Below are 25,059 nucleotides of genomic sequence, written 5' to 3'. Positions count from 1 at the left end.
TTTTTTGTATTTTTTAGTAGAGACAGGGTTTCACCGTGTTACCCAGGATGGTCTCCATCTCCTGAGCTAGTGATCCGCCCGCCTCAGCCTCCCAAAGTGCTGGGATTATAGGCGCGACCCACCGCGCTCAGCTGATTTCTTGTTTTTTAATTGTTGATTTTTTTTTTTCCCATTTTCCCAGGGACAGAAAGGTCAGAGAAAAAATAAATCATCTTTCAATACTCTTTCTTGATATGAGCATCTGTCTGGGCTGGGGAGAAAAGAGTGTGGGAAGAGGGGAGTGAGGAGAGGCTAGAATCTCTCCCCAAGCCCAAGTTTAGATCCTTTGGTTTCCTTCTCCCAGAAAATGGCAGATGGGCATGGTAGGGACAGCAGAGAGAGAACATAGTGATGACAAACCCTACAAGATCAAGGTGCTGGTTCTCCTGGGCTCAGGGGTGCCACCAGAGCCTTCCATGGGATGGTGTCGGGCAATGGGGCCTGCAGAGCCTTCTTGTGGGCTGCATAGTTGGCTGGAAGGGATTGGAAGGTGAGCAGGAAGACATTAGGTTTGGGGACCAGGGTTGCAGCCTACTAGCTATGGTAGGGCTGCAGATTTTGGTAATCCAGATGAACTATCAATACTTTAAAATTAAATATATATATATATATAATTTTACATATATGTAAAAATATATATTTATATGTTATATATATACATACATATATATATCTATGTATATCTCCCCCTTGCTCTCCCCGCTTAGAAGAAGTTAGGATGTAAGGAATCATAGAGAGAGGAGAGGGAAGGGGATGTGGAGGCTCCTGTCCAGGGCTACTCTGATAGCCCAAATGGTGTGCACATTGCTACTCAGTACAAAGGCCCATGCTAATAACTCCAGGCCTGTCCTTTTTTTGTTCCCTGTCCTGGGACTGGGCATGGCCATGGACTCTTGCCCATCCCATCCCTTTCCCTGCCTCAAGCACCAGGGCTAAATGGTTTTTCACTTCCCCAAATCAGAGTGTTGGCTTGTCCACTTGTCATTTTCCAGGATGGGCTGGCCGGTGGGTGGTATAGAGGGCTGGCTGATCATGGTGATAGATCTGCTGGGAGACTGGGAGGGCCACTGCTTCCTGCCCTCACCCCTGCCACCTCTTGCTACCACTGAGTGTTGCTTGTGGTTGGCCTTCTCACCTATGGGGGGATCTACTCAGAAGTCTTCAAGATTTGGAACTTGCTGGGGTATTTTTGCAGTCAGGGTCAATGTCCAAATTTTTGGCTTTGGAATATTTCACGAAATTCTTTTACTATTCTTATCTGAAAAGGTGTGGCTTAATTCCACTTCAGGGTATGTGCCAGATTTCAGTAACTTGCTTATATTGAAAAACATATGCCAGATGAAATGGCTCACACCTGTAGTCTCAGCTACTTGGGAGTCTGAGGCAGGATTGCTTGAGCCCAGGAGTTCCAAGGTGCAGTAAGCTACATCAGGTCCCTGCATCCCAGCCTGGGTGACAGAGCAAGACTCTGTCTCTAATAAATAAATAAATAAATAAATAAATAATGTTTAAAAAGTGTGAAGTGTGAGTTTCGAATCTTGTTCACAAAAGGCATTGCGGTTGATTCCTTCCCTCTTCTCTTTCTGTTTTCTCCTGCTAAGAGATAACAGTTGTTTGGTTTTTGAAGATAATCAGTTACCCCTCTAGAAGAGGTCTAACGGAGAAGGAACTGAGGCCTTCACCCCAACAGTCAGCTTGAACTTGCCAGATATATGAATGTGCCACCTTGGAAGGGAATCCTCCAGCTACAGTCAAGGATTCGGATGACTGTAGCCTATGTTTACAACTTGACTTCAACCTCAACAAGACCCTGAGCCATAACCACCTAGCTAAATCACTTCTGGACTCTTGACTCACAGAAATTAGTTTTGGGATAATTTGTTACACTGCAATAGAAAACTTAATAGAGATGGAGAGCCCCACAATTAAGCTTACAGAGCTACCATAATTTTTATAATGAAACGATAAAGGTAAGCCCAAAACAGAACATCATAGAATGGGCCAGGTGCAGTGGCTCATGCCTGTAATCCCAGCTACACAGAAGGCTGAGGTAGGAGAATCGCTTGAACCCAGGAGGTGGAGGTTTCAGTGAGCCGAGATCATGTCACTGCACTTCAGCCTGGGTGACAGAGAGAGACTAAATCTGAAAAAAAAAAGAAAAAAAAAAAGAAATCATAGAATGATTTTATGTGAATAGAAATGGAAAAAATCCATAAAAAATATTAACAAAATTTACCCAGCTATTATTTAAGATAATAATATAACATGACCAAATAAGATTTGGACTAGGAATAAAAGTATGAATCAACACAAGGAAATCTATCTATACTTCATGGCAACAGGGTTAAAAAAGAAAAAGCATATGATTTCTTCAGATGTCAAAGTGATCGAATAAAATTCATAAATCATTCCTAATATGAAATCTTAAAAGAAGAATAGAAGGAAACTACAGGGCTCGGCACGGTAGCGGACACCTGTAATCTCAGCACTTTGGGACCCCACGGCGGGCAGATCACTTGAGGCCAGGAGTTTGAGAATAACCTGGCCAGCATAACGAAACCTTGTCTCTACTAAAAATACAAAAAAATTAGCCGAGTGTAGTGGTGTGCACCTGTAATCCCAGTTCTTCAGGTGGCTGAAGTGAAGGCGGGAGGCTGGGAAGTGGAGGTTGCAGTGAGCAGAGATCCGGTCACTGCACTCCAGCCTGGGCAACAGAGCAAAACTCTGTCTCAAAACAACAACAACAAAGAAACAAAAACCAAAAACTACATTAACACAGTGAAAACTACACATACACATGCATGCACATACACACAAAAGCAATTATAAATTATCAACCACCGAAGTCATTTCTATGAACATGAGGAAAAAGACAATACCTGCTGGCATGTCTAATATGACATATTGTTTGTGATGGTAGCTAGCACAGTAAGATGATTAAAGCAAACAATAAATACTTACTGGAGAGAATATCAAACATTTTTATTTGCTAATGATAGTACTATGTGCAATTAAAATCAAGTCAGTCGTCTAAATATTGATTAGGATTAATAGAATTTGATAGTTAGCTAGACACAAAATTCACGTAAATAACCAATTGTCCAATTATCCTCCTACATGCAGAATTTCAAACAGTGCTTTAGTGTGAGGTCATATGTCAATATGTAACAGAAGTCACAATATTTTGAAAATCAGTATTACATTTGTAAAAATTTGGAGAGTTTATTAATTCACAGCACACAGTGACTCCGTTTTATTGGTATCATTTTTCTCTGTTTAAATATTTACTTTTTTAACCAAGGCTTGCTTTGATGAGCAATACATTAGTTTCAATTTTTATTTTCTTATATTATTTTTAATTATTAGTAATCCATCCATTCTAGAAAATTATTGGCCATGATCTTTTAAATCTCATACTTACATCATTCTACCTGATTGTTTCTTTTGGTACTGTGATTAGATCCATGCCAGATCATATTTTACTACTAATTCCAAGTCTCTTTTCATTTATTTATTTATTATTTGAGACAAAGTCTCATTCTTATTGCCCAGGCTGGAGTACAGTGGTGTGATCATGGCTCTCTTCAGTCTCAATTTCCCTGGCTCAAGTGATTCTCTCACCTTAGCCTCCTGAGTAGCTGGAACTACAGGCACGCACCACCACGACTGGCTGATTTTTTGTATTTTCAGTAGAGTCGGGGTTTTGCCATATTATTCAGGCTGGTCTCCAAATCCTGGGCTCAAGCTATCCTCCTGCCTCGGCCTCTGAAAGTGCTGGGATTACAGGCATGAGTCACCTTCCCCAGCCCTAATTCCAGGTTTCTTAAACTCACTTTTGCATTATTCTCTTTGCATTTCACATAATTCCTTAAGAGCTGATTACATAGTTTATTAAATTTCTACTGGTAGGTCCAATTGGCTGCTGTTAAAATAAAAGGAGTAACCTTTTATTTTAGTTTGTCTTATAATTATATGTTTATTTTCTATAATTTCTATTAGGTTCTTTTTTCAAATCTCTGTGGTCACTTTTTGTATTTCTTTAGTCCTTCAATATATTTATAAGACTCTTTTTCTTTTTTTTTTTTCTTTTCTTCAGATCGAGTTTCACTCTTGTTGCCCAGGCTGGAGTATAGTGGCACAATCTTGGCTCACTGCAACCTCCGCCTCCCTGGTTCACGGGATTCTACTGCCTCAGCCTCCTGAGTAGCTGGCATTAAAGGCACACACCACCACACCTGGCCACTTTTTTGTGTATTTTTAGTAGAGACAGGGTTTCACTATGTTGGTCAGACTGGTCTCGAACTCCTGACCTCGTGATCTGCCTGCCTTGGCCTCCCAAAGTGCTGGGATTACAGGCGTGAGCCACCGTGCCTGGTCTCAAGTCTGTATCTTGTTAATTCTCCCTTTTCATTCCTTTCATTTCCATTGTCTGTTGCTTTTTTTTTTTTTTTCAGAGACAGGATCTCAAACTTCTGGTCTCAAGCAATCCTCCAGCCTCAGCCTCCCAAAGTGCTGGGATTACAGGCATTAGCCACCACACCCAGCTCCCCTTGTCTGTTGCTTTTGTTTTCTTTAGTCATACTTCTGGTTTCACGATGTTTGGTTAATTTTGATTGTGAAGCTGCTTGTGCATTTTGGGGGGTATATTTTAGCTGTGGCAATTTGTTGAGGTGTAAAGTGAAGCTTGTTTTCCAGAGATGACTTGTATTTGTTTCTACCGGGTGTTCAGGGGCACAAAACCAGCCTGGGATATGCCTAAATTCTCAGCTTGGGTGTTTGAATCCCTATGGTATGAATGCCAGGAATAAGTATAAGCATCAAGATGGCTTGTAGTCCAAACCTTAGCAGTGGAATCTATACTGCTCAATGTCAGGCCTCTGAGCCCAAGCTAAGCCATCATATCCCCAGTAACCTGCACATATACATCCAAATGGCCGGAAGCAACTGAAGATCCACAGAAGTGAAAATAGCTTAACTGATGACATTCCACCATTGTGATTTGTTTCTACCCCACCCTAACTAATCAATGTTCTTTATAATCTCCGCACCCTTAAGAAGTTTCTTTGTAATTCTCCCCACCCTTGAGAATGTACTTGGTGAGCTTCACCCCCTGCCCCCAAAACATTGCTCTTAACTTCACCACCTATCCCAAAACCTGTAAGAACCAAGGATAGTCCCACCACCCTTTGCTGACTCCTTTTTCGGACTCAGCCTGCCTGCACCCAGGTGAAATAAACAGCCATGTTGCTCACACAAAGCCTGTTTGGTGATCTCTTCACACTGACACATGAAACACTTAGAACCCAACTGCAGAGCTGACTCTTTTATTTGCATTCATCTGTGATGGGTTTGTATGTGTGTTTATTTCCAGTTCATCCTTCTACCCTGAGTTGACAGATTTTCGTCTGGTGTCTCACCTTCACCTAAAAAGATTTCTTATCAGGCTCTATATACCCTGGTCAGTTTCCATATAACACCCTAAAAATGAAAGTTAAGGGTTGGGTAAAAGCCAGCTGTAGTGCTTGGGGTTTAACATGGGCCAAATCCCTGGCTCTGATTTCTCTTCACTTTTTTAGACCCTCTTTGTTACTTTTAAGAATTTAGAAACTGTTATTCAGGTTTTTAGTTATCCGTTCAAGTACCAAGCTTGCCACGTTATGGAAAATGTATCCCATAATCCCAAATTTCATGTTTGTTTATGAGGGCATGAGGACAATGAACTTCTAAATTCATTCGTCTTCTAGACAATGATCATCCACCACCTAAGTTCTCCATCTCAGCTAACATTTGACTCCAAACCTAGCCTCATCCATCTCACACTTTTCACGTCGTATTGGTTCCTTTCCTTCTGCCCACTCCCTCCTTGTTCCCTCTCGACTCTTCCGAGATTCTTTTTCTCCCACAATCATCCATTCCCCAGCAGTGAAAACCTTTTGTCATCATTCTATATTGTGCAGCAGAAGCTACATCCTGCCAGAAGGAGGTTTTCTTTCCCTTTCTACCTTCTCCAGTCCTAGGTACTAAGGGGCACCTAGGAAAGGGTAAATTGTACTGCAAAGGGGGCTTCAGTCCTGCGGTAACTATTGCCTACCTGCAGTCAGACACCTTAATGACTATTTGGGTTTCTGCCGTTACCTAGTGGACTTTTAACCTGAAAGCTGCCAAAAGAAATCTATAAATTAAATGGCTTTCTGAAAAAGACGGCTTAGCAAAATAATTTTAAGGTGTCTCAGAAGCTGCTTCTTTTTTCCTGCACCTCAGCGCCTAGGATCCGCCTTTCCCTGCCCTACTCGCCTAAGAGCTTCAGAGAGAAACTGGCCCAATTACAAAGCAAACCAGAAACCTTTGTAATACTTCCATGTTCAGCTCACATTGTCTTCAGCCTTTACTTGCAGTTATCACGTATCTGCACAGTAAAAATTTTACAAGAAAATGGGGGGCAGGGGTGATGGTGGAGAAAGCTCCAAACAGAAGGAAGTTGCAAAAGGGTGCTCTTTTGTGCTCAGGGTGGGCCGTCACCACGCGAAGTCCCAGATCAACATCACGATCAACTTGGAAATCTGCACACGGAAACGAAAGAGCTGTACACTTACAGTACTTTCAGTTTATGTTAGTGTTATCTGACACTAAATGAGCTAATGATCTAGTACGTGCCCATAGCACTCAGTTTCTGGTACCTATTATTACCTATAATTTCCAAGTATTTCCTCTGCAGTACTAACATAACATTAAAGATTGGTAGTATGGTGCTGAGAAATCCAATAATCCCCCTTTTGAATGAAATTACAACTCATTTACTGAAAACATGCGTGGCTCTTAAAAGAGCCTTTGGGATTAGGTGTAAAGATGCTTACTTGGCAAAGTTACTTGGAACTGGTGTACTTGGTGACGGCCTTGGTGCCCTCCGACACGGCGTGCTTGGCCAACTCCCCCGGAAGCAGCAGGCGCACGGCCGTCTGGATCTCCCTGGAAGTGATGGTCGAGCGCTTGTTGTAGTGCGCCAGGCGGGAAGCCTCGCCAGCGATTCTCTCGAAGATGTCGTTGACGAAGGAATTCATGATCCCCATTGCCTTGGAAGAGATGCCGGTGTCGGGGTGGACCTGCTTCAGCACCTTGTACACATACACGGAATAACTCTCCTTGCGGCTGCGCTTGCGCTTCTTCCCGTCCTTCTTCTGCGCCTTAGTCACCGCCTTCTTGGAGCCCTTCTTTGGGGCAGGAGCAGACTTGGTAGGCTCAGGCATAGTAACGTTAATAATTACAACACTGTCGCAAACACCTGAGAAAATAATCACTCCCACCGATGCCCCGTTCATTTATAGATGCGGTATTCAAATGAGGTTAATCAGATTTCGTTTATGATTGGATTAATTTTCGTGTGTCGTCACAAATGCCAATGTAAACGACACTTAAAAGTCTACCTTTTCATTGGCTATTTCATTACTTTACTTTTACCCAATCAGAAGCCCAGACCAGACTACCCGAGGCTACTATAAATAGGCCTCTTTAGACAAGTCAGCTGTGCATTTCTCTTGGAGCAGTTGTTTTTGAGATCAGACTCTATTAGCGTTGTGGTGTCAGAACTTATACTGAAAGATACTTCAGATTAGGAGAGCTCACATTCTCTCTTTTCTTCCTCTAACAAATTATAGGACTCGTTGCATACATAAGCCATGGTAATTGGGATATCCCTGAAAGTCTGGCAGTTTTGCGTTTGGGAAGTCCTTCATCTATGCAAATGCTACATTTGAGGACCAAGTATTTTCTGCAGTGTCAATTTCTAATTTTTAGTTGTGGCAGTGGTTGAAATAGTGCACTATGCCACCTGTGTCTTGAGACATACTCCTCTGCACCCCTTCATTGCCTGCCATACTCGGTAGGGAACCAGCACGGAAATTGATAGTTCTCTATTCGGAACTCGTAGGTCCCAGCCTAGAAGCCCGGGAAAATCCTGACTTCTTTTCCCATGCTATTTGCAGGACAAGTCCTGCTAAGTGTTAAGTACTAGAGAGGTCGAAGTGGGTTTAACTCCAGCATTCGAGAACGCAATAAAAGCTCAATGACGCAGCTGCACTCCTGCTTGGCCGACGGAACGCGAAACGACCCCCTGGTCAAAAAACGGCTCTTCTCCCTCCCGACTTGGTTCCCGGGAGACCCGCCCCTACTTAGCGGCGTCTTTTTCCCAGCCACGCCCCCTGATAGTGTAACAGCTCTTTTACTGAAAGCGGTGGGTGGCTCTGAAAAGAGCCTTTGGGTTGTGTTGAGCTTCTAAGCAGTTGGCCAAAGGAACTTCCTACTTTTTCTTGGCTGCCGCCTTCTTTGGCTTGGCTGCCTTGGGCTTGGCGGTCTTTGGTTTAGCCGCCTTGGGTTTCACTGCTTTGGCCTTCGCTGGGCTCTTGGGCGCCTTTTTTGGCTTGGCTGCTTTAGCCTTTTTCGGGCTTTTCGCTTTTTTGGCTCCAGCAGCCGCAGCCGGCTTCTTCGCCTTCTTTGGGGTCTTCTTAGCGCTCTTCTTAGGGGTGGCTGCCCCCGTCGCCTTCTTGGGCTTCTTCGCCGCTCCTGTGGGCTTCTTGGCTTTGGCCGCGCCTGCCTTTTTAGCTTTAGGCTTGGCTTCCCCAGAGGCCGCCTTCTTGTTGAGTTTGAAAGAACCCGATGCGCCGGTGCCCTTGGTCTGCACCAGAGTGCCCTTGCTCACCAGGCTCTTGAGACCCAGCTTGATGCGGCTGTTGTTCTTCTCCACGTCATAGCCAGCGGCTGCCAGCGCTTTCTTGAGAGCGGCCAAAGATACACCGCTGCGCTCCTTGGAGGCGGCAACAGCCTTAGTAATGAGCTCGGACACGGGGGGTCCAGACGCTTTGCGCTTAGCCGCACCCGCGGACTTGCGGGCCTTCTTCTTCACGGGTGTTTTCTCAGCAGGGGCCGGAGCTGCGGGCGCGGCAGGCGCAGTTTCGGACATGTTGAAGGCAGGCGTGAGAGACAGAGAGCAATTCGAGCCGGAAGCAGAGGCACTGGCCGGGACTCGGGCCGCGGCGCTGCGCCCGCCCGTTTATATAGGGCGGAGCTGCGCCGTGATTGGTGCGCTGTCCAGCCCGCCTCGCTGGCAGCCGCAGAGTGTCCTCTCGGATCCCGAGTTGTGTTTGTTACACCTCAAAAAAAGCCAAAAATATAAAAATTGTCTACACCGAACTACCCGGTTTTTCTCAGATAATGATCCCCGAACCCTCAGGCTTCACGCAGATCTCAAATTATGAGGAAAGCACAAAGCCTTGTGCCAAAAACTTGCAATATTTCCCGCCGTGCTTGGCAAATTTCAACTCAGAGAAACAAAACTTTCTATTTTCTTCGTAAATTATAAACCGATCTTTAACTGTGGAGTTTTCTGACCTCTCAAATATGATTCTCCAAGTGGTTAGCTTCTGATATATCCAAAAAGCATGCCACTGGCATTAAGATTTTTATTACAAATCTGCACTTAAGTGAGGGAAGTAACACAGGCTCCTCGGAGAGTCCTGCCTATTGAGCCGAGGGCATTTGAGTTCATCAAACTGGTTTAGTTTAATGCTAAACAAATTATTCCTCATTTGACATTAAGTTTTGGACCCCTGGGACATCAGTCTATGCAGCCATGGTTTTACATCTGTCCGCTATACCTGAATTTTTAAACAATTCCTTTGGATAATTCTTTCCCTTTCTGCTCCCAAGGGTTGGGGGCGGGGCTGTTGCTTCTCTCTTCCTCTGGACAACTGCTCCATGGATTGAGATACCTTGAATTCAGGGTATTTGGGAACGAAGGGAAGTCCAAAATATACTCAGGGTACAGAGTTGAAAAAAGATTAATTTTCGAATGTGATGTTCATAAAGTCACTGGAAGTGGAGGTGCACTTTTCTTTAAAGCATTTGTCTGCAGCCTTGCTGAGTGCTTTTGGCATATGCTTCAGAACCAAATTGCAATAAAGTAGCTTAGAGCTGGAATTCAAACATTGATGATAAGGGAAAATAAATAAGAACTGTAGATTGAAATATATCTACTCCCATTATTAGAGAAGCCCAGCCGCTATTATTACTGAATAGTTGAGGAATGACTAGTCCACTCACCATGTATGGTTTCAATCCCCCTGAAGACTGTATCCCAACGCTTCGCAGAGCGCAATAGAAAGAAAAATAAGTGACATGTAGTGATTAAATGACAAGTTCAAATTTCGATCTCAGAAGCAGAGCTTTGAGAGTCTGTCTAAGCTATTATAAATCATTGCCCTCTGAAAACATCCTTTGAACAATGTCTGAGTAAATCTCTTTAGGTAGTTGCCCAACCAAGAAGAGTGTATGTAGGTTGGCAATGAAAGTCCAACTAAAAGAATTATTTCTGAATAACGGTATGGCTGGAACAGCATGGGTGGAACTACAAGCCACTTACCGTGGAAACAAAATAAAATTTTGCCCAATGCTCTAAGTTGATATGATACTGTTCTGTGGACGTGGCTGATTGTAATATGGCGTTGGATATCACTTTAAATTTTAATTTCATTGCCCAAAATCTCCAGACAAAAATTCTGCTACTGAAATAAAGAGAATATAGAATTTTGATATAACATGAGTGAAATGTGTCAACACAATACTGTTTAATGTTGAATTTGGTATAAAAATGATGTAAATTATCAATGTTTTTAATATCTTCATGTGTAAATAAATAAAATTTAATTATTGCACAGCAGTGCAAAAATAAATGTGTCCTTTGGTGTTTATTGAAATAAAAAGGGAGATGGATAAATCTCCAAAACATACTAGGGAAACTGATTATATGGGCATTTGATTCCAGAATGGTAACATTATAGCTATTGAATGACAACAAAAACCACTCCTGTAAATGGCTGAAAGTTACACAACACATGGAAGTTTGTTTTCACATGCCTCACTTTATCCAGTGTATTCCTCATGGCTAGGAAGGAGTTAAACTCCAAATTCTGTGGTCTTTCAATTTCCACTGCTTGCCCCCTTAAGCTGTGGTGTGTTTTCTTTTCTTTCTCTTTTTTTTTTTTTCAGACAGAGTCTCACTGTGTCACCTAGGCTGGAGTGCAATGGCGGGATCTCTGTTCACTGCAACCACTGTCTCTGCTTCGAAATGCATGGGCTGGGAGCAGTGGCTCACGCCTGTAATCCCAGCACTTTAGGATGCTAAGGCGAATGGATGACCTCAGATCAGGAGTTCGAGACCAGCCTGACCAACATGCTGAAACCTCATCTCTGCTAAAATAAAATAATAATAATAATAATAAAGTTAGCCAGGTGTGGTGGTGTGCATGCTCCTGTAATCCCAGTTACTTGGGAGGCTGAGGGAGGAAAATTCCTTGAACCAGGAAGTTGGAGGTTGCAGTGAACGTGCTCTTGAGCCTGGGTGACAGAGATTGAGGATTGGCCACTATTAAATCAAGCATCTATTTGATATTTGTTGGTGATGCAATATGAACAATAACAAAAGGCCTCACTTTCTTATTGATCAGTGGGCTGGTTATCTCAGAACTAGGTGTGTGTGCACACACACATGTTCATGCATATGTCTTATTTTTTATTTTATTATTGTTTTCTCAGATGGAGTTTCGCTCTTGTCACCCAGGCTGGAGTGCAATGGTGCTATCTCAGCTCACTGCAAACTCTGGTTCCCGGGTTCAAGCAATTCTCCTGTCTCAAAAGCCCAAGTAGCTGGAATTACAGGCAACTGCCACCATGCCTAGCTAATTTTTGTATTTTTAGTAGAGACAGGGTTTCACCATGTTGGTCAGGCTGGTCTCCAACTCCTGATATCAGGTGATCCACCCACTTCAGCCTCTCAAAGATTTACCGGCTTGAGACACCTCGCCTGGCCTATCTGTTTTGTCTGTTTTTGAGACTGAGACGGAGTCTCGTTCTGTTTTCCAGGCTGGAGTGCAGTGGCAAGATCTTGGCTCAATGCAACCTCCGCCTCCAGGGTTCAAGCAATTCTCCTGCCTCAGCCACCCAAATAGCTGGGATGACAGGCACCCACTACCACATCCAGCTAATTTTTTGTAGTTTTAGTAGAGATAGGGTTTTACCATGTTGGTCAGGCTGGTCTTGAACTCCTGATCTCAAGTGATCCAACTGCCTTGGCCTCCCAAACTGCTAGGATTACAGGCATGAGCCACCCAGTCATGCATGTGTTTTAAACAGATTATGAGGCCTTGCTGAAGATTATTCTGATGTCATAACTCTTCAGTAGGTCCTCAGAATCTGAATATTTACCAGGTTTCTCATGTCACTCTTATGCCGGCCCAAGTTTGGGAGCTCTGCTGAACTCACTAGAGACGACCAACAGGGCAAATGTGCTTCCTGTCATGTGAGTTCTCCCATGGATTTATGGAGATCTTAGAAATGATATCCATGCTGAATATGACCATATATTGGAAAGATGGGGACAGCATTAGTCCAATCTTGACTTTTGATTCACACCTGGCTGGCCACTATAGTGGGCTGAAGAAGGAGAAAGGAGAGTAAGTAAAGTTAATCATCCAATAAGTCTTTATTTTCCAACCACAGAATGTAGACTGAACCTTGGCTGCTTGTGAACTACTTGAATCCTCTAGTACAGCATCTACATTCCTTATCCTTTTTATTATTTTTAATGATAGTTATCCTTTCCATTTGTTGGCTACTGTACTATGTGCCATCTGCAAATTTTTTTTTTTTCCACTACAACTGGGCTGCAGCCTGAGCTACCTGCATTCTTACTTAGTCAGTGTAAGAATCCTCTGTTATGGATAGTATCTCCACTTTACGTAGGAGGAAATGGACATGCAGAGGTTAAGAAGTTATCTTGAGAAAACTGTTGGTAAGAGGTACATTCCAGATTCCAGCGCACATTGGTTTTACTTCAAAGCATGTTAAACAGTGTTATTAAACAGTGTTTTCTCAAGCTTCAGGTCTGAACAAGCATGAAAAGTTGTGAAATCAATTTAGTTGTCAAGGCCAAATTATTTCTCTTTTTAGTGAATTAGAATAGAATATAGAATACCAGTTTTCACTGCATGTAGTTTTAGTTATATACACAATTCTTTGTGTTTTAGGCCCCTAAGTAAAAGACATTTCTGCTGTGCCTATTCACATGACTACAGTGATAGTATGTCTTCCTTGTACAATTTCTTGAGCTTTTATAGTCATAAAATATTATCAAGTATGTTATTCTTTAACGAGCTAAGAAAGTAATTTCTTATCATTGGCATTTTTAAAGTCTCTAAGGTACCCTGAGTATTGGAAAATGGGGGACACTCTAATTGTTTTTATTTTGGACATGATAGCAGTAATATGCAGCTACAAATATGACTATGAACTAAGGGGGACAATGTGCTTTGCAGAAAAGTTGAAAGAAAAGAGAAGATTGTGCTTGGTTGCTTTTACCTCACAGTTCTTCACTCGAAGAGCTTAATTCTGAATTTCTGTATTTTAATATAATGTTACCATGATTGTTTCATTAAAGACAGAGTTTGGAAAAGAAGTGCTTTATACTAGATAGATGGACTATATATTATCTTCAACATTGTTTTCTTTTTACTTAAATCAATAATAGAAGCTGTGATTTGCACACCCATGGTTATTCATCACAGCAGTATTTGGAATTATAAAATATTTCAAACAACTTTAATGCCCCTACATAAGAGAGTGGTTAGATAAAGTAGGATGCATTTACACAGTGTGGTAATATGCAGCTACAAAAATGACTAACTAAGATCTCTATGAACTAGTATAAATTCCAGGATATACATTTAAGTGATAAGGCAAAGTCCAAAAGAATATACAAAATACAATGACCTTTGCTTAGAAAGAAGGGAATATAAGAAAACACACAATTTTTTATTCATTTGTGCACAAGAAATATAGAAAGGATAAACCAAAAACTAAAAATCATTGGCTACCTGTGGGAGGTGGATGAGAAAGAAACAGGGGGAAAGAAGGAGGAATGGGAAAAAACAGTAAGGATAAGAAGGGATTGACACTTTTTTGAGTATACCTTTTCATGTAAGTGACTCTTACAACTATAGTAATGTTTCATATACTAGCAAAATAAACTATTATACAAACTATTAAAACTGATAGAAATGGGGGAAACAAAATGGAATACAAGGAAGTAAATAAATAAACCAAGCTGTATTAACTTAATAACATAGTAACACTTAAGGGAGGGAAGGAGATAAAAGTTAACCTAAGTCACATTGGAATACAGTATTAATTGCATACTCCCTGGGCAGGCGCGGTGGTTTTCGCCTGTAATCTCAGCACTTTGGGAGGCCGAGGCAAGCAGATCACCTGAGGTCAGGAGTTCGAGACCAGCCTGGCCAACATGGTGAAACTCAGTCTCTACTAAAAATAAAAAAAATCAGCCAGGTGTGGTGGCATGCACCTGTAATCCCAGTTACTTGGGAGGCTGAGGCAAGAGAATCACTTGAACCAGTGAGGCAGAGGTTGCAGTGAGCTGAGATCATGTCACTGCACTCCAGCCTGAGTGATAGAGCAAGACCTTATGTCAAGCAAAAAAAAAGAAGAAAACAAACAAACAAAATTTACTTGCATACTTTAAGGCTAAAGACAAAAAAAAAACCACATATATACATATACATATACACTGTAATCTAGTATATATGGATTAGTGTAGTATATACTATAATTTAGTTAAAGTATTTGTTATTAATATGGGTTATCAATTCTGAAACTACTTTATGTGCACATTACTATTAAGCGAGTAAGTAACATGATCTATTTGTAGATAATGACAGTGTTCTCACTGGTAGAAAAATAATATTAACTAAAATGAACCCTGTAAAAAAAAATTAGCCAGGTGTGGTAGTTTACACTTGTAGTACTAGCTGCATGGGAGGCTGAGGTAGAAGGATCCCTTGAAATCAGGATTTCAAGGCTTCAATAAGCTGTGATTGCATCACTCACTCCAGCCTGGGCAACAGAGCAAGAACTTGTCTTAAGAAAAAAAGAAGTATTGGATTTTAACTTATATGTTTATATGTTTATAAATAAAAAGAAGCGATAATTCTTCCTTCCAGTACAATTGCAATTAGTAAATGTAGAAGGAAGGGGGGAAACAGAAAATGGTCATTAGGCAAACAATATAGTGATCCTGCTTCACATAAAATCCATCAATGGATGCTAAAATTAGTGGGCAAATTTTAGGAAGCATGATTTGCTTCTCCAAGTTGTCTTGTCAACTACAAAGGAAAAGATAATAAGTTTACGTTGAAGAATACTAGCAATCACCACCTTAGCTAAGTCAACATCACAAAGTAAGAAGGCATCTATGTATCATAAACTCATCGCATTGAGAAGGACATTTTATCATTTTGGTAGTATTTCCTGTCAAAAACACAGAAACTCACTCCAGTGGAAAAAGAAAAAAAAAAGGACATTCATTAAGGGGATATTCTTCAAAATAACCTATCAGCACTCTTCAAAACTGTAAACATAATAAATATAAGAACAGACTGCAGAACTAATACAGACTTAAAGAGACTAAGAAACAAATAATGACTAAATTCAGTGTGGGATCCAGAATAGGATTCTGACACAGAAAAAGAACAGCAGTGGGAAGATGTGTAATATTTGAATAGGTCTGAAGTTTAGTTAATATTTTAGCAATGTCTATTTCCTATTTCTGATCATTGTATATGGTTATACAAAACATTAACATTAGAGGAAAACAGTTGCTGAAAATAAGAAACGTTGTATACTATATTTGCAACATTTTTTCCGCAATTTTTTGCAAAAATAATTCTCTTAGTATTTCACCATGTTACAATACTTTTCGAAGGGCGCGGTGGCTCACGCCTTTAATCCCAGCATTTTGGGAGGCGGAGGCGAGCAGATCACGAGGTCAGGAGATGGAGACCATCCTGGTTAACACAGTGAAACCCCGTCTCTGCTAAAAATACAAAAAAAGTAGCCAGGCGTGGCAGCATGCCTGTTGTCCCAGCTACTCGGGAGGCTGAGGCAGGAGAATGGCGTGAACCCTGGACGCGGAGCTTGCAGTGAGCTGAGATTGCGCCACTGCGCTCCAGCCTGGGTGACAGAGCAAGACTCCATCTCAAAAAAAAAAAAAAAAGAGAATGCTTTTCATAGGCGGTAAAGAGAAAAAGAAAAAATGCAAAACACCAAACTGTGATACAGAGAGTCTCCATAGTGGTGGAAATACAAATTATTTTTATTATTGTATCTAAACCTTTATGTGTTTTCAAAATTTCTGCTGTCAACATGGATTTCTTTATTGGCAAACAACATGTTTCTAGAGCTGGGCTGACGCCTATAATCCCAGCACTTTGGGAGGCTGAGGTGGGTGGACCACTCCAGGTCAGGAGTTCGAGATCAGCCTGGCCAATATGGTGAAACCCTGTCTCTACTAATAATACAAAAAAATTAGCTGGGTGTGGTGGTGGGGATTACAGCTACTCAGAAAGCTGAGGTGGGAGAATCTCTTAAACCCGGGAGGTGGAGGCTGTAGTGAGCTGAGATCCTGTCACTGCACTCCAGCCTGGGTGACAATGTGAGACTCTGTCTCAAAGAAACAGAAAACAAAAACAAACAATATTTTTTCTCAGAAATATGATAAAGTTTATTTTTTAAAATATGACTGCTTAGTGGTCCTGAACATCCACATACTATTCCCTTTGTACTCTCCTTCTCTCAATTATCTGAACTTTTATTAAAATCATTTTCTAGGTTTTTTTTGTACATATGTATCCATGAACAGTATGATTCAGTTTGTCCTCTTTCTGAAATTCATATATGAATGAAATCATAGTGCATTATTGTGTGCCTTGCTCTTTTTTCCTTCACTAGGATCCATTCCTCTTTCTTATATTGATGCAGAAAGCTCAAATTTGTTCATCTGCATTGCTATTTCATATTATGAATTTGGCCCCATGTATTTACTTATCTAGTCTACTCCTCATGGACATTCTCTTGGATGTAAAAGCTGGCATATTTAATTTTGTTGACTCTTCAGGCTTGTGTCTCTAAACTAACTCATAAGAAATTTTATTATTCTGAGGCCACTGTGGTCTGTGAAAGCCAAGAAGCATGTGGAGACCATGTTTGGGCATTCCTCTCCTCCCTTCCTCACTTTTTCCCTCTTCTCCCCTCCCTTCTCTAATTTCAGTAAAGCTGATCACAAACAACTAATTGGACTTCATGAATAGCAATCAGAATACTGAAGAAATACTATGTTATAGGTGGGCAGGGTGAAAAACATTGGTTTTGGAGATATTAGCAACCTTTCCATTCACTTTAACATTGAACCTATAATCACTTTTTTCAAAGAATCTCTTCAGCATCTGTTTATTCAAAGTTCTCGCCACTGTCTTTGGAAGAGGTGGTTTAATGAACACATTGTATTTGGCCTTCTTGTGTATCTTCAGTTTTTCTGTTTCTCTCTTTATCTATGACACTTCCTGTAATTGTTTCCTTAATATCTCTTTACTTTTTACTCTCTATTCCCCTTACATTACATGAATTTGCTGGTTTGTAAATGTAAGGATTATCTGTTTACACATGATCACTAATTTATATGTGGTGGCAGCTTGGCATAGTGTTTAAACAGATCGACTCTGGTATGGACTCTATTGCTACAAAACAAATTGTCCCAAAATTTAGTGGCTTAAAATAATAGAAAAAATTCATTATGTCACACGGTCTCCATGATTAAGGAATTTGAGGGTGAGTGAACAGTAGTTTCAATATGGGATCTCTCATGAGATTGGAGGCAAGCTATTTGCATGGACTTTAGTCATCTGCAGACTTAAGCTGAAGAATGGGACTGGAAAATTCCCAGATGGCTTACCTGGCTGGCAAGTTGATGTTGACTATCAGCAGAAGACTTCTGTTCCTTGGCACATGAGACCTTTTGTAGGGCTACACAAGGGTTCAGTATATTGCAGCTGGTTTCCTCCAGAGTGATTCAAGAGACAGCAAAACAGAAGTCACAATGTCATTTATGACTTAACCTCGGGAGTCACAATATTTGTTAGTTTCATAGGTCAGAGCTATCCAATTTGGGAGGGAGATACGCAAGATACATAAGTCTGTGAATGCCAGAAGGTGAGAATTCACTGAGCCATCTTGGAGTCTAGGTATCAGAGTTATGGAGACAGACCACTCCATTTCAATCTTAATCCTGTATCGTTTACTAGGTGACTTTAAAAAACTTACTAAACTCTATTTCTCAATTTTCTCATGCCTAAAATTTAGATAAGAATATTGTAGTAAATTGCACTATTGCTCCCATGATTTTACTGCCCTTTTTGGGAGTATTATATATCCTTGCCCATTGATATGGGTTTACTATATTCCTCTCCATGTAAGGAGCACTCTTTCCTACTATCTATGTATCAGTCTTCACAAATGAGTTGCTTTGGTCAATAAAATACGAGTAGAAGTACCGTGTGTCTACTTTTCTGCAGAATCTTTGAGAGCATTGAGATCCCTTTTTTTTTTTTTTTTTTTTTGAGGCGGAGTCTCGCTCTGTCGCCCGGACTGGAGTGCAGTGGCCGGATCTCAGCTCACTGCAAGCTCCGCCTCCCGGGTTCACGCCATTCTCCTGCCTCAGCCTCCGGAGTAGCTGGGACTACAGGCGCCCGCCACCTCGCCCGGCTAGTTTTTGTATTTTTAGTAGAGACGGGGTTTCACCGTGTTAGCTAGGATGGTCTCAATCTCCTGACCTCGTGATCCGCCCGTCTCCGCCTCCCAAAGTGCTGGGATTACAGGCTTGAGCCACCGCGCCCGGCCGGGATCCCTTTATGTCAGTTTCTCTCAGCCTGGTTCTGTCTATGAAGAAAATGTGGAGCAGAGCCATTGCTGACCCATACAGAAATAGAATTTGGGCCAGAAATAACCCTTCTTGTTATTATCCACCAAGATGTGGGGAGTTGTTATATAACTGGGCAAAAACTTAAGTTACAACTATTACCTACTTTAGTAGGATTGTTGGTAGGAGTAGACAATATTTTTGAAGTGCTTATAACAATGTCTGACACATAGTAAGGATATCTATTACTATGATTATTCAAACCTAAATTCACATGAGATAGGTTTATAAGCCATACCATTACTTTATCAACTTATAATGAAAGATATACTACATATTAAAAATACTTATCAGAGGTGTGTTTATTGTATTACATTCTGGTCTAGAGACAAAGATACAAATTAGAAGATAATTTCTGAGCATAGAGTTGTAATAAAACACATTCTCATCAAGCAGTGGTCTCCTGATCAATTGGCTCCTCTATCCCAGGGACACTTGACTACTGCATTCTGCACTGTGGAAAAGATACAGTGAACAATTCACCATTCTATGAACTCTTCATTTTCTAGGTGATCACCAGACTTTTTTTTTTTTTTTAATCATAGTTGCTCTTACACGAACTCTCTGTATTTGTGGTATGGAGACCAAAGTAACTCAATCTGAGATGCTAATCTGCTGTATTGACTTCTTTTTTTTTTTTTTTTTTTGCCTTTGAGACAGAGTCTCTCTCTATCACCCAAGCAGGAATGCAGTGGAGCAATCTCGGCTCACTGCAAGCTCCGCCTCCCGGGTTCACGCCATTCTCCTGGCTCAGCCTCCGGAGTAGCTGGGACTACAGGCGCCCGCCACCACGCCCGGCTATTTTTTTGGTATTTTTAGTAGAGACGGAGTTTCAGCGTGTTAGCCAAGATGGTCTCGATCTTAAGACCTCGTGATCCGCCCCCCTCGGCCTCCCAAAGTGCTGGGATTATAGGCGTGAGCCACCGCACCCTGCTGCTGTATTGACTTCTAAATAATCCCAGTTCTGGGAATGCCTCTAAGATTTCTACTTCGCAGTACTTATCATAAATCCTGCCCTTAAGTCAAAACAATCTTGATGTTATTGTAAACACATACTTACTATAAATCCTGCCCTTAGGCAAATTCACTACATCTATAAGCCCTGGGGTTTGGGGTGGGGTAATGGTGGGTGGGGTGGACAGACTCACCAAGTTGTCTAGATGCCATGGAAGACATGGCTTCTGTTTATAAGTCCCTATTAAAAGTTTCTTTCTTGATTTGTCATCATCCTTCTTTTGCATCTCAGTTTCCTTGGCCTTTGGAGGCAGGTTTGCTTAGAACTGCTAACGGAGGAACATGTTTTAAGTATAATATATCTGTTTAATTTATGTCAGTTATGGCCAGGCGCGGTGTCTCACGCCTGTAATCCCATAACTTTGGGAGGCTGAGGTGGGCAGATCATCTGAGGTCAGGAGTTCAAGACCAGCCTGGCCAACATGGTGAAACCCCCGGCTGTACTAAAAATACAAAAATAATTAGCTGGGCTTGGTGGTGCATGCCTATTATTCCAGCTACTAGGGAGGCTGAGGGAGGATAATTGCTTGAATCCGCGAGGCAGAGGTTGCAGTGAGCCAAGATTGTGCCACTGTACTCCAGCCTGGGTGACAGGGCAAGACTCCATCTTAAAAAAAGAAAAATTATGTCAGTTACAATATAAGTATAGTGGATGACAATTCAGAATATTGGAATATATTCATGAAGTTTACTATAGAATAGATACTATGTGCTAGATACTGTTCTAAGCACTTGACAAGTAGTCCTTATAATAACCCTTATACTCTTAAAACCGTTTTTCAAAAGACAAAGTGATGCCTAAAGATGTCGATTGCCCATGGTCTTACAGCTAAGATAGCTGCCTCTCCTCCTGAGATTTTTCTAGTAACGAATTCTACCATTCTTTGTAAATTATTGTTATCCCAAGTTCAACAAAGTGTTATTTTCCTGTTTGTTAACTTTATTCTTTTTTCTCCCCTGTAACACAGAGTCTCACTCCCATTGCCCAGACTGGATGTAGTGGCATGATCTCGGCTCACTGCAGCCTCCGCCCCTTGGGCTCAAGTAATCCTCCCACCTTAGCCTCCAGAGAAAATGAGATCACAGGTGAACACCACCAAAATAATTTTTGTATTTTTTGTAGAGGCGGAGTGTTGCCATGTTGCCCAGGCTGGAACTTTATTCCTAAGCACGCTTCCTTGATTTGGGGGTGAGGTAGAAAGCAGGGAGTGGAATATAAAACAGGAAGCGATTTGTGAGATAATGTACTTATTTTATGAAGCCATGGCATGATTCATGTTAGCTTTCTTCATGGTGTCCATCAGTGGCACTCACCTTCTGGAACATGGACAATTCAGGGTTTTGGGTTTTCTGTTCCTTTCCTTTCTTCTTATTTACTATTCCTCCTCACCGTCCCATGCTAGTCTCATATAAAATGCTTCCACCATTTCCCAATCAGCATGCAGTTCCTATACCTTTCTTATGGAAAAATTCTAGTCCCCAATATTCAGAGATTTAAGGGACCACAGATATCACAAATCCTCCCATTTTACAAAACAAGAAACTTGAGCCCAGAGTGGTGAAGGTATATCCTGAAGAAGTGACCATCCTCTAAATTTCCAGCAGCATGAGCACCAGGTCAGACATTTAGGACTAGCAAACACTCCAAACCATGCTCTCTGTACATGAGTTGCTCAGGAAAGGGCAATGTTCATTCAGTCCTACTGTTTGTCAGTGTACAAGTACAATCCACTCTAGGGATTTCCTATAGAAGGAATTAAATAGAGGTAATTAGATAAGCAGGTGATGAAAGAGTTGAGAAACCCAAGAGAGGGGGTGAGGGCAACCCACAGATAAGCTGCAGCAGAAAGTTGCCACCTCTGTCCTCTAGGAACAAAGGGAAGAGGTGATGCTGGAATCAAGCAGGAAGAGTGCAGGCTGGTAAGGCAGGAACTGAGACCACCAGGAGAAAGGCTCTGTGGTAGGACTAAAGTCAAACTACCAAGGAGGCTGGAGAAGCCCCAGGAAACAAAGAAGAGAAATACCCTGCCCCACCATCATCATCCATCAGTGCCACCCATTGGCCAAATCTACTGGAAACTTGAGAGCAAGGAAACCTGGGAAATGTAGTTTCCAGTGAGATACAGCAGCATCAGAGAGTAAATGGGCAAGTGATAGAAACAAACAGAAACGCAAACACCACAAATATTTCTGCAATTTTAGATTGTGACCCTGTACTTGCATGTGACCATGTACCTGCACTTAACAAAGTGCCCTAGAAAACACAGAGGTGCACTTCCATTTTTAAGGATGTCGGATCAAGAAGAAAGTTCTGCCTTATTTTAAACAAGTTGTGATTTACCCAGTGTGGTAGGTATTCTCTAGGATGATCCCTGCCTCTGAGGGTTCATCCTCTAGTATTATCTCCTTTCCTGTGGGCTGCACCTAGGGACTTGCTTCTAACAAATAGAATATGTCAAAAATGATGTTGTGTCATCTTTGACATTAGGTTACACAAGGTTATGGCTTCTTTCTTGGTCCCTCTCACTGGCTCATTCTTTTGGAAGAAAGTCAGCTGCCATGTGGTGCATTGTCCTGTGGAGAGGCCCACATAGGGATTTGAGGTCTTCGGTCTAACAGCCCTGGAAATAATTGTATTCACTGAATCATGTGAATGAGCTTAGAAATGGATCAATTACATGTAGTTTGGATAGCATAGCAAACTACAGTACGTTTGGGTAACAAGGAATATCAATCTCAACCTGAGGCTCAGCTTCTGAGCTGAAGGTTAGAACTGAACTAAAAGTTAGATTCCTAATCACAGAGCCAGATGACCAGTCCACATATGCTGCACCATGACACAAATGTGGGCCCACCAGAAACTAGGAGCTCAACTCAGGTCCTACATGACTGAGTGCCACTGGGGCATCTGTGGCATGTGGCAGTAGGGCCTCCACATATTTAAACACTACCCAGTGCAAAAGTTTAGGAAAGTTTCTTTTGCTCCTTTAAAAATACCTAATGTTAAATAGAGAGGAAAGAGAGATAGTGGGCAAAGAATGGACAACAGAAAGGGGGCATAAATGGAAAATTACAGAGAGCTATTGGTTTGTGACTTTCATTAAGAGCATTTGAGAAGATGAGATACAAGGTGATTGGAATAATGATTAAGAAGTTAAATCCTAGTCCCTTAATGAAAGCCTATATCCACTCATTTCCACTGTCTACCACCTTCAGAGGTAATTTAATTCCTCTCGTGGCTTCTGCCTGTCTTTCAGCAGGCACAGTGTTGCTTGTGCCAGCTGGAACTAGTGAGCAGAGGGTTGCAGATACACAGTGCTTGTTCTGCAGCCTACAGAGCCCTGAGCCCAGGAAGGGGGTAGCCTGATGCACAGAGAGGCTGTGCTCCAGAAAGGGACCCACACACAGCCTGGGCTGTTCCTTTTCATAGAGAAAGCATGAGAGCAGACTTGATAAAGAGAATAAACATTTTCTGTGTGGGTGTCAGCTGAGAAAGCCAGCCTTCCAGCACCTGGGAACATTGGCTGATCCTCCCACAGGAAAAGAAGCAGCCATTGTTCCCAGTTCATTGCCAGGCAACCCAGAGAAAGTGCCTGGGGTCATTGGTTGAAGAGCTCTGCTTGTGTCTTCACAGTGCCTTTGCTCACTGCATTCCTAGCTATGCTGTTGCTGACAGTTCACATTGCCAGCATCACCATCCACCAGACGATGGTCACTTTCTCAGAAGGCCTCCCTGCCCCTCTGGGAATGGGAAAATGGTCAATGGAGGGCCTCACTGAGGTGACATTTAAGTGGGTATCTGCAAAGAGAGTGTTCTAGGCTTCCTCGTAAAATTTGGAGAGCAGACATGAAAACAGGGGAGGTGGCAAACAATATAGAAATATATGCAGTGGGTACAGATCATAGGAAAGAGTATGGAGCTTAAATGAGACCAGAAGTGTAGGGGTCATTTGAGACAGGGCCTTCTGGGTAGAAAAACAGCACAATAGAGTGACCCAATGTGCATGTGCTGGATGGAGTTGGGGAGTGGGGAGAGAGATAAGGATATCCTTACCAGGAAGGAGCAGAGAATATTTAAGGCAGTGGTGTGCTGATATATGTTTACTGGCTTTTGAGGAACAAAACAAAAAAACCCCTAGCATATGCTAGTTCCCATGGGCCAGTTTCAAACTACCAATGTTACACTGACTGCAGAGTAGAAAGGAAGGAAGGCTTTAAAATCACACATAGATATTTAATTGGAGATCAGAGAAAATCACAATACCAAGGGCAGAAATATAACTCAGTGTGTGGATGTGGAAAAGCCATTGATCTGTTTTTGTGACCATACCTAAGGCCAAGCAATTCAGAGCCCCAGCCTCTTCATCCTCAATCAGAAGGGACTGTGCTAAAAGAAATGGAAGATTCTTTCTGTGGTCTTTCATTGATTCTTTCCTTCCTCAGGGTCAATCTACCTAGGGCCTTCCTCATTTCTCTTTGCTCTGCCAAGTTTGCTCAGGTACCCAGTTGGGATGAATTCTCCATGTCCTCACTGAAGGTAGGAAGTCAAGTTGAACTAAAAGCAGAATGGGCAGAGTGGGGGGCATCCCTGTTTGGAAAGCCTCTGCTTCTGGAAAGGTGGCTCAGCTGAGTTACAAACACGCATGCCGTCCACGGGGACTGCTGCTTCTGAACCTGGAGCTGACTTGGTGGGAGGTGAGTGGGTACACTCCACCACCATTCAACATTCCATGTCTACCAGGCTGACTCTTCTACAAGCTTCATTTAGCTATGGGGGCAAACTGCAACCAGAATCTGTTAGTACTTAGGTGTAAGATCCCCAATTACTTCATTTTCTGCAGGTGGAAGCCAGCAAATCTCTGACAGAAATCCCAACATTCTCTCGTGCTTTCACTTTTCCACATTTGAAAATGAGACAGACAGAAGATGGTCTTTATATAATTTTGCACATATTTATGTCAGGTTTTACAATATAGTGTTTTCTCATCTGCCATCTCATTTGATAGTTTTTCACAACTCTGGGAGGTACTACTATCTTATTTTACAGAAGAAAAATTTTGAGATGGCAGGTAGCTAATCCCATCAGACACTTGGTGAGTGGCAAAGCTGGAACAAAATCACGGGTATTTTGGCTTCAG

General features: G+C 41.9%; 2 protein-coding genes across 4 annotated transcripts in view; both read right to left on the bottom strand.

Moving 5' to 3' along the window:
• LOC105526746 (histone H2B type 1-M-like) overlaps nucleotides 1-7,370 on the bottom strand; it is a 14,084-nt gene extending 6,714 nt beyond the window's left edge. Inside the window, exons 1-2 of one of the 3 annotated variants that reach the window (XM_011962855.1) lie at nucleotides 6,894-7,370; nucleotides 1,965-2,182 (exon numbers count right to left, since the gene is read on the bottom strand). In XM_011962855.1, coding sequence (XP_011818245.1) covers nucleotides 6,903-7,355 — 453 coding nt within the window. In that variant the 5' untranslated portion in view covers nucleotides 7,356-7,370 and the 3' untranslated portion in view covers nucleotides 1,965-2,182; nucleotides 6,894-6,902. Of the gene's footprint in view, nucleotides 1-1,964; nucleotides 2,183-6,337; nucleotides 6,600-6,893 lie in introns of those variants that run through there. The other 2 variants (XM_011962854.1, XM_011962852.1) reach the window with 2 other exon arrangements.
• Nucleotides 7,371-8,275: 905 nt separating this feature from the next.
• Nucleotides 8,276-9,052, bottom strand: LOC105526745 (histone H1.4). Its single transcript, XM_011962851.1, has one exon. It carries the CDS (start codon nucleotides 8,990-8,992, stop codon nucleotides 8,333-8,335), a length of 660 nt encoding a protein of 219 aa, XP_011818241.1. The 5' UTR covers nucleotides 8,993-9,052; the 3' UTR covers nucleotides 8,276-8,332.
• Nucleotides 9,053-25,059: the final 16,007 nt, after the last annotated feature.

The sequence above is a fragment of the Colobus angolensis genome, unplaced genomic scaffold (assembly GCF_000951035.1).
Source record: "Colobus angolensis palliatus isolate OR3802 unplaced genomic scaffold, Cang.pa_1.0 Scaffold6, whole genome shotgun sequence".
NCBI classification, from domain to species: domain Eukaryota; kingdom Metazoa; phylum Chordata; class Mammalia; order Primates; family Cercopithecidae; genus Colobus; species Colobus angolensis.
Note: the sequence above shows the minus strand (reverse complement) of the source record. Positions and strands in the feature narration are given on the sequence as shown.